The sequence below is a fragment of the Ranitomeya variabilis genome, chromosome 4 (assembly GCF_051348905.1).
Source record: "Ranitomeya variabilis isolate aRanVar5 chromosome 4, aRanVar5.hap1, whole genome shotgun sequence".
Classification (NCBI taxonomy): Eukaryota; Metazoa; Chordata; class Amphibia; order Anura; family Dendrobatidae; genus Ranitomeya; species Ranitomeya variabilis.
In genome coordinates this window covers 727,670,438-727,680,359 of record NC_135235.1, presented here as the reverse complement: position 1 = coordinate 727,680,359, position 9,922 = coordinate 727,670,438, and the positions used below count along the sequence as shown (strand labels likewise).

The 9,922-nt window shown below is 44.2% G+C and overlaps 1 protein-coding gene across 1 annotated transcript in view; it reads right to left on the bottom strand.

Moving 5' to 3' along the window:
- Positions 1-1,084: 1,084 nt before the first annotated feature.
- LOC143767935 (uncharacterized) overlaps positions 1,085-9,922 on the bottom strand; it is an 88,912-nt gene continuing 80,074 nt past the window's right edge. Inside the window, exons 6-11 of the mRNA XM_077256469.1 lie at positions 6,852-7,001; positions 6,546-6,722; positions 6,339-6,462; positions 6,158-6,255; positions 5,876-5,966; positions 1,085-2,751 (exon numbers count right to left, since the gene is read on the bottom strand). Coding sequence (XP_077112584.1) covers positions 1,151-2,751; positions 5,876-5,966; positions 6,158-6,255; positions 6,339-6,462; positions 6,546-6,722; positions 6,852-7,001 — 2,241 coding nt within the window. The 3' untranslated portion in view covers positions 1,085-1,150. The remainder of the gene's footprint in view (positions 2,752-5,875; positions 5,967-6,157; positions 6,256-6,338; positions 6,463-6,545; positions 6,723-6,851; positions 7,002-9,922) is intronic.

Below are 9,922 nucleotides of genomic sequence, written 5' to 3'. Positions count from 1 at the left end.
ATCCCCTGAAGGTTAGTCAGAAGGTGACCAATAGAAAAAAACATTTACCCCACATCTCAGTATATAAGGTGAGGTGACATATACACACTCACTCTCCAAGCTTTCTGTCTCTATGCGTTTCATCGTCCACCCCAAACACGACTCATCAAGAGACTATTTAATATTGACCTATATTCAAGCGAGACTAGATGAAAAAAAAATTAAAATCATGTATCATGTTATCCGAAATAGTCAGAAAGCTAGCCACATATTGGCAGACCACAGACTTCAAACTATATACTTTGTAAGTTTATAAGCCACTCCAGTGTCAGGAATGATAGTATGTGAAAATACAGTATATACCGCTTAGGGAACACAACTTCCAGAGATAATTTCCATATTCATACTAAATAATAGCACAGATCTCCCAGACATTATGGTTGCACATATCCCTAGTCTTTATAATGATATTGCACTCATTGCTTGACAGACCGCAGCATGGCCATTAGTTAGAAGCTAGTAATGATCTTTGGAGCAGATAAGTTTCCCTGAGTGGTAGACAGCTGCTACAATACCAAACAAATAAAAAAAACAATAATTATATTGTATTTTCACATACTTTCTTTTCCTGACTGACCGCCACTGGAGTGGCTTATAAACTTACGAAGTATATAGTTTGACGTCTGGGATCTGCCTATATATGACTAGTTTTCTGACTGTTTGGGATAACATGATACACGATTTTAGCTGTTTTTCCCCATCTAGTCTGGCTTGAATATAGGTCAATATTTAATAAAGTCTCCCGATGAGTCGTCTTTGGTGAGGACGATGAAACCCATAGAAGTGAGAGGCTTTGAGAGTGAGTGTGTATACCTCACCTCACCCTATATACTGAAATGCGGGGTACATGTTTTTTCTATTAGTCACCTTCTGACTAACCTTCAGGGGGTGAATTATGGGTATAGTTTTACATTTGGAATTAATAAAGTTTAGTTTTATCCTTTTGTCAGCAAACATGAGGAATGACATGAGACAACCCCTTTAAGAAGATCCAATTTTGCTTAAAACTATTCCAACATTATGTACATAAAAATGGCTTCTCCTCTATGTGACATCTCTAATGTTTATTAACAGTTGATTTCCAAGTAAAATATTTCCCACATTAAGAAAATCAAAAAGGCTTCTCCTCTGTGTGAATGCTCTCATGTCTAATAAGATGCTCTTTCCGATTAAAGCATTTCCCACATTCTGAACAGGAAAAAGGCTTCTCCCTTGTGTGAGTTCTCTGGTGACTAACACGATTTGCATTACAGTTAAAACATTTCCCACATTCTGAACAGGAAAAAGGCTTCTCCCCTGTGTGAGTTCTCTGGTGCCTAACCAAATATGATTTGCAGCTAAAACATTTCCCACATTCTGAACAGGAAAAAGGCATCTCCCCTGTGTGGGTTCTCTGGTGTCTAACAAGACGCTTTTTCCAGATAAAACATTTCCCACATTCTGAACAGGAAAAATGCTTCTCCCCTGTGTGAGCTCTCTTGTGGGTATAAAGATATGCTTTTGTGTTAAAACATTTCCCACATTCTGAACAGGAAAAAGGCTTCTCCCCTGTGTGAATGGTCTGATGTCTAACAAGAACTGCTTTCTGGTTAAAATATTTCTCACATTCTGAACAGGAAAAAGGCTTCTCCCCCGTGTGAGTTCTCTGGTGCCTAACCAAATCTGATTTCCATTTAAAACATTTCCCACATTCTGAACATGAAAAAGGCTTCTCCCCTGTGTGAGTTCTCTGGTGCCTAACCAAATCTGATTTCCAGCTAAAACATTTCCCACATTCTGAACAGGAAAAAGGCTTCTCCCCTGTGTGGGTTCTCTGGTGTTTAACAAGAAAATCATTCCGGTTAAAACATTTCCCACATTCTGAACAGGAAAAAGGCTTCTCCCCTGTGTGAGTTCTCTTGTGGGTATCAAGATATGCTTTTGTGTTAAAACATGTCCCACATTCTGAACAGGAAAAAGGCTTCTCCCCTGTGTGATTGCTCTGATGTCTAATAAGATGCTCTTTCCGATTAAAACATTTCCCACATTCTGAACAGGAAAAAGGCTTCTCCTCTGTGTGACTCCTCTGATGTCTAGTAAGATGCTGTTTCCAATTAAAGAATTTCCCACATTCTGAACAGGAAAAAGGCTTCTCCCTTGTGTGAGTTCTCTGGTGACTAACAAGTGTTGCATTACGGTTAAAACGTTTCCCACATTCTGAACAGGAAAAAGGCTTCTCCCTTGTGTGAGTTCTCTTGTGGGTATCAAGATATGCTTTTGTGTTAAAAAATTTCCCACATTCTGAACATGAAAAAGATCTGTCCCCTGTGTGAGTTCTCTGGTGTCTAACAAGAAGATCTTTCCGGTTAAAACATTTCCCACATTCTGAACATGAAAAAGGCTTCTCCCCTGTGTGAGTTCTCTGGTGGTTATCAAGATGCGCTTTCGTGTTAAAATATTTCCCACATTCTGAACATGAAAATGACTTCTTTGCTTTAGGAGCAGTTTGTTTTTTAATGCCTCTTTTGTGACTTTGATATTCTTTAGTAGTCGGTAATGAATCAGAAGATATGATCTGTTTCAAAGGATCAGCTGACAGATCTTTGCTGTGAAGGGGTGATGATATAACTGGAGTAATAGCATTCACTTCAATTGTATCTTGTAGGATCTCAAGATCATCATATTTAAAAATTGAAGAGGTCAGCTGTCCTTCTGATCTCCTGGTACAGTCATCTGCCAAGATAAAAAACAATTATTTTTTAATAAAATATCCTTGAGTTTTATATTTTTGAACATTTCTAATTAAACTGTCCATAAAAATGGCAAGCTATGTAAAAAAAAACTTTAATTATTTACCAAGACAATGACAGTTCACAGTCTAATAGAAAACCTTATTAGATGAACCGGTAGTGTGTGGTGTTCAACTGTTTGTTCATTCTGCCTCCCAAATATAGAATAAAAAGAAACCAATCAATGTTATGTAGGCGAAAATAATACCAATTCTCATCTCCCAAAAAACAAATCCAAACAGGTCCATCATCTGTCAATGGAAAAACATTAGACTATATGCACACGTTGCGAATTTTGATGCGGATCTGCAGTTTTTGGACACGCGGAATTACATCAAAATCACAGTGTAGTGCACAAGCAATATTAGTCAATGTAAAATTGACATTTGTTGTGCACATGCTGTGGAAAAAATGCGTAGAATTGCAGTTTTTTTCCCACAGCATGTCAATTCTTTTTGCAGATTTCAAGCGTTTCTGCACCCATTGACTTCCATTGTGTCAGGCAAATCCGCAGCAATATCACAGGTTTAAAAAAGATCTGCGGATGTGCTGCGGATGTTCCTGTGAGAAACACTGCAGATCGGAAGGGGGAAGAGTGTGGGCGTAGACTGTGTACAGAGAAGATGTGCGTGTCTGTGTGTGTATCTGTGTATGTGTGTGTATCTGTGTGTGTGGCTTTGTGTGAGCAGGCATATTCCGATTGGACTACTAGTCCCATCCGGCTATGCCTGCTACAGTGACAGGAAGCCGGATAATGGGACAGAAGTAGTACCATCATCCAGCTACTGTGTTCAAGTCTAAAAAAAAACATACACATATAGTACATACTGACCATACACCTAGTCTCCGAAGCCTTCGATCACCTGTAAAAAAAATAAAAATAAAAATCCAACAGTATACTCCCTGATCCGATGTAATCCATGTAATAATGAGCATCCGATGACGATCTCCCGTGGAGAGCTGTTATATGCGACCGCTCTCCAGGGGCTCCGGTGATACAGTGAGAGGAGGAAATCCTCTGCACTGTGTCCCTCCGTCGTGAGTTCACTATAGTTCATACTGTCATTCTCACGCAGCGTTGCCGTGAAGTGACAACCTGAACTCAGGTAACCTCTTCAGTGTTGCACTGCAGGAGCCAGTGTCACCTGTCAGTGTGTCACTGGAGACCTATAGTGCTGTCACATCTGCTGATGTGACAGCTCTATAGGGGAGATCGCCGTGGGACAGTCGTTATTAAATGGACTGCATCGGACCAGGGAGTATTTGTGTTGGTTGTTTTTTTTTTTTTTTTGCAGGAGATCGAGGGCGTCGCATGGATTGGCAGAACAATAAAGATGGCAAAACTGTGTAGTGATTTATTTCATTAAAATACTTTTTTCTGGCTGTGTCTGTTTATTTAACCCATTAACAACTATAGCATTAGTAATGGATAGGTATCTTATTGACGCCTCTCCATTACTAAGCTGGCTTGATGTCACCTTACAATTCAAAAGTGGTATCAACCCCCAACTACTACCCCATATGCCACAGCTACAGGGGAGTGGGAAGAGAGGCTAAGTGCCGGAATTGGCGCATCTTATAGATGCGCCATTTCTGGGGCAACTGTGAGCTGGTGTTTGTAGCCGGGGAGGGGGAAATACCCATGACCCCTTCCTAGGCTACGAACATCAGCCCGCAGGTGTCTGCCTACCCATTTCTGGCTATTAATTATAGGGGGACCCCACATAGTTTTTTTTGGGGCCCCTATTTTAATAGCCAGTAAAAACTAAATATACAGCTGCGGGCTGATATTCATAACCTGGGAAGATCCATGGGTATTAACCCCTTCCCAGGCTATAAACATCGGCCCCTAGTCGCTGGCTTTCCCTCTATGGTGCAGAAAATTGCACGGGCGCCCACGCCATTTTATTTTTATAAATTAAACAGATATTGCGTTTAAGGCCGGGGTCACACTTGTGAGAAACTCGCACGAGTCTCTCGCATGAATACTCTGCCGGCACTCGGGATCGGAGTGTACGGTTGCATGTATTTCTATGCAGCTTACCACGCCAGTCCCGATTGTCGGCAGCAGTGCCTGGTATTAAGGTCCGAGACTCTTGCGAGTTTCTCGCAAGTGGGACCCCGGCCTAACGCAGATTTTGTGTGTGTCTTTATTTCACTTTTTTATGTACTATTTTATTATGTTTACTCCTAAACATCGGGCTTGGTATTATCTATATATAGATCTATCTATAGATCTATCTAATATCCATCTATCAATCTATGTATGTACTATGTATGTATCTATCCTATCTATCCATTTATCTATCTCTTTCTTTGTGTGTGTGCAAACATTATTGTTCAATGGAGTATGTAAATGAAGAGGTGGGACAAGAAATGACATCACAATTCTTTTTATTTCTTTATTTAGCTTTCAAAAACGCACAGGTATAATGATTTTCCTGTAGTTTATCACAATCCTGTTTGAAGTTAGAAGGTTTTAAAAGAAATTTAAAAGTCAGGATAAAGGGAAACTCTGCTGTTATTGTACAGAAATTCACACTTGGCCTCACTGCAAATTTAATGTTGTCGATCGTAAAAGCAAAGTTTGGACAAGAAGACTGGACCTGGTCTTGAAGGGACCATATGAGCACATTCAGCAGCACAGAAGGGAGAGAAGGTAGATTCATCCAATAAGATCTCAGAGATCTAGGAAACCAACAGCATCATTACCCTCCGCTCTCTCTTACAGGCCCATCATAATATATTTCTTCAAGTGATTTTCTAACTTGTCAGCACATTCTACATTCGCTGTCTTGACTTTGTTGTTTACAGATCTGGGCAGGTAACGGTCAGTGTCTTCTAATCCCAGGGGGTAGGTAGATCATCCAGGTGGTAAGTTCTACAAAAAAGGCTTTCAATACCCAAAGTCATTTGAACAGTTTTTGGTGGAGGAGAATGTTGTGGTCGGGAGGCCAAATGGTGATCGAACGATTGTGATACAGTCAGACTACACCACCTATAAAGCAGTCACAGCCGGTGACTGAGAAGAATCTGTACCTTCTCTGCATTTAGTGGTTACTACTCACCTGGGTAGTCATATGTAGGAATCTCCTCTTTACACCACTCATCACCCCTCACATATGTCTCTGCAGTATTAATACGGGTCAGATCTTCACCCTGAAACAAATATTGTAAAGGTCACAGACAGATGGAGAAGTCACATCTATGATCAGCTCTAATCCTGCCATCTCCACCGTTCACATTACACAAGTATAAAACATATAATACTAATAAAAGACTGAACACAAGACCTTCACCGGCATCTACACATCATAGGGGAGATCTCATGACACCTTCTCTCCATCTACCTGATGATCCTGAGGAACAATGGGATCTTCTTGTTTACAGTCCTGTGGAAGAAGAGGATGGGAACATCTCTCTGGTGTTGTCCTCTTACTGGATAGATCTGAAGGAAACACATACAGGGACTGAATTCATTCTTCACATACAGATAATTATAGGCTGTGTGTAATTAGTCCTGTCTATTACCTGGTGATGTGAGGGGCTGGGGAACCTCCATCATGACGTCCTTGTACAGATCTTTGTGTCCTTCTAAATACTCCCACTCCTCCATGGAGAAATAGACAGCAACATCCTGACACCTTATAGGAACCTGACACATACAATGATACCATCATCCCCCCGATCTCTTCATAGTGTTACTGTATAATGTCCCAGCATTCCCAGCAGTGTCACCTCTCTAGTCAGCAGCTCAGTCATCTTGTAGATGTGTTCTAGGAACCTCTGGTCATTGATGTCATGTATCAGGGGGTGAGATGGAGGCCTCGTGATTGGGCTCAGGGATCTTTCGCATCCCTCAGACAAAGGGTCCTGACAACGTTCACTAGAGGTCTTCTTCACCACTGTGTAATCCTGGTTATGGAGAGACACATTAATAAATCTCACTACAGACATTTCCAGAGTCCTCACCACTCCAGTTCTGTCCATCTGTTATTCCCATAGATAAGAATGATGTAATGTGACATCATCAGAATCTCTCACCTCTCCAGTAAGCCGGAAGAGGATCTCTAGGGTGAGGTGTAATATCCTCTCCGCCCTCTTGTCTCTGTCCATATCCATCTTTGATGGGCGATTTAGAAAAATTCTCTTATATAGAAGATCTTCACTGAGAGGATCCGATATTGAAGAGACCTGAATAAGAAGATGAGCCGATGCAACATCATAAAAATCCCGTGTAATAATACAATTACTGGAGATAATAAGGGAAACATATGAGGAGATTTATTATTTTACAGTATTTAGTTTCCTTCTTTCCATCTACTAATAAAACCTATATATTTCGGCCACAGACAGCAAGCAGTTTCTTCCTCGGAGTCAGCAGCTGAATACGTTCCTCATAGACTCATCTTATGGGGTTTATTTCTGTCATTAGGTTTTCCTATATTACAAGAAAAACACTAGAAACATTTTAATATGTGTTTATTTTCTGCAGAAAATTGGCTCCAACAATTCTTGTAAAAAGAAAAATACATGGAAAAAGCAGAAGACACATTTTATTTTTTCACACAATAAACAATTGTTTAAAAAAATTATGTCTTTCGAACACCAGAACATAGATGTACACTGCAGGTATGGTACAGGGTGTCTGCAACAAAAAACAAAAATCCTGGTAGTTTAACCACTTACTGCTGCCAAAAGCAAACATGGCATCTAAAGGTACCTTCACACGAAACGACTTTGTAACGATATCGCTAGCGATCCGTGACGTTGCAGCATCCTGGCTAGCGATATCGTTTAATTTGACACGCAGCAGCGATCAGGATCCTGCTGTGATGTCGCTGGTCGCTGAATAAAGTCCAGAACTTTATTTGGTCGTCCGATCGCCGTGTATCGTTGTGTTTGACAGCAAAAGCAACGATACCAGCGATGTTTTACACTGGTAACCAGGGTAAACATCGGGTTACCAAGCGCAGGGCCGCGCTTAGTAACCCGATGTTTACCCTGGTTACCAGCGTAAAAGTAAAAAAAACAAACAGTACATACTCACCTGCGCGTCCCCCAGCGTCTGCTTCCTGATACTTACTGAGCGCCGGCTCTAAAGTGAAAGTGAAAGCACAGCGGTGACGTCACCGCTGTGCTGTTAGGGCCGGAGCTCAGTAAGTGTCAGGAAGCAGACGCTGGGGGACGCGCAGGTGAGTATGTACTGTTTGTTTTTTTTACTTTTACGCTGGTAACCAGGGTAAACATCGGGTTACTAAGCGCGGCCCTGCGCTTAGTAACCCGATGTTTACCCTGGTTACCCGGGGACCTCGGCATCATTGGTCGCTGGAGAGCGGTCTGTATGACAGCTCTCCAGAGACCAAACAGCGACGCTGCAGCGATCGGCATCGTTGTCGCTTCGTGTGAAGGTACCTTAAGGTGTGAGAGTTCGGCTGAATGCCCCTCTACTCCCAAGTACTCAATAGTATGGGGCGGCCTAGTTACTACGATACTTACATGCCTAATAATGGTGTCTGGGCCTGCAATGTACGAAGGTCTATTAGGCCGGGCGAGAGGCAGCATCCAATAAGTTACCTTTTATCGCCCCCATACACATTAGAGTAAAGTTACATGTAAGCACTGATTTAGGGGGTTTGGCCGACCGTATACAATATTTTTCAGACTATAAGACGCACTTTTGTTCCCCAAAATTTTTTGGGAAAGTGGGGGTGCGTCTTATAATCCGAATCTGTGTGCTGTGCTGTAGAGGAGGGGGGCGGCTCTGGAGTGGTGTCAGGGGGCTGGGGTGGGCTGCCTGCGGGCTGCTGAGACAGCAGGAGGTTCTGTGCTCCCGCTCATTAGCCTCATGTAATATTCACTGCACCTGCTGTTCATCACCTCGGCGCTGAACCTGTGCCAAGTTGATTCACAGGGAAGCAGCGAATATTACATGTGCCTGCACTCTCCCCCCCAACTCCCATCATGGATATGCCCCCCTGTGCTGCTGGCAGGCACATGATAAAATAACAAACACTTAACTCACCTTTCTCTGATGGTTCCATGCTCACAGCTCCTCGGTTGCTTCCTGTGTCTGTGCTGACATCCGATCATGTGATCAGCACAGCACAGTGATGACATCACTGTGTGCCCAGGTCACATGATCCGATGCCTGGGAAACAGGAAGCGCAACCGAGGAGCTGTGAGCACGGAGCCATCAGAGAAAGGTGAGTTAAGTGTTTGTTATTTTATCATGTGCCTGCCAGCAGCACAGGGGGGGGGGGCATGTGTCTGCCAGCAGCACAGGTGTGGGCATGTGCCTGCCAGCAGCACGGGGGGCATGTGCCTGCCAGCAGCACGGGGGGGAGCATGTGTCTGCCAGCAGCACAGGGAGGGGCATGTGCCTGCCAGCAGCACAGGTGTGGGCATGTGCCTGCCAGCAGCACGGGGGGCATGTGCCTGCCAGCAGCACGGGGGGGAGCATGTGTCTGCCAGCAGCACAGGGGGAGCATGTGCCTGCCAGTAGCACAGGGGGCATATAGTGACCGGGGGGCCTGTACCTGCCAGCAGCACTGGGGGGCATATAGTGACTGGGGGGGCTGTACCTGTCAGCAGCACAGGGGGGCATATTGTGGCTGGGGGCATGTGCCTGCCAACAGCACAGGGGGGCATGTCCCTGCCAGCACAAGGGGGCATATTGTGACCGGGGGGCATGTGCCTGCCAGCACAGGGGGGCATATAGTGACCCAGGAGGGGCATGTACCTGCCAGCAGCAAAGGGGGGCATATAGTGACCCAGGGGGGCATGAGTCTGCCAGCAGTACAGGGGGCATATAATGACCAGAGGGGCATATGTCTGACAGCAGCACAGGGAGGCATATAGTGACCGGGGGGCCTGTACCTGCCAGCAGCACTGGGGGGCATATAGTGACTGGGGGGTCTGTACCTGTCAGCTGCACAGGGGGGCATATTGTGGCTGGGGGCATATGCCTGCCAACAGCACAGGGGGGCATGTCCCTGCCAGCACAAGGGGGCATATTGTGACAGGGGGGCATGTGCCTGCCAGCACAGGGGGGCATATAGTGACCCAGGAGGGGCATGTGCCTGCCAGCAAAGGGGGGCATATAGTGACCCAGG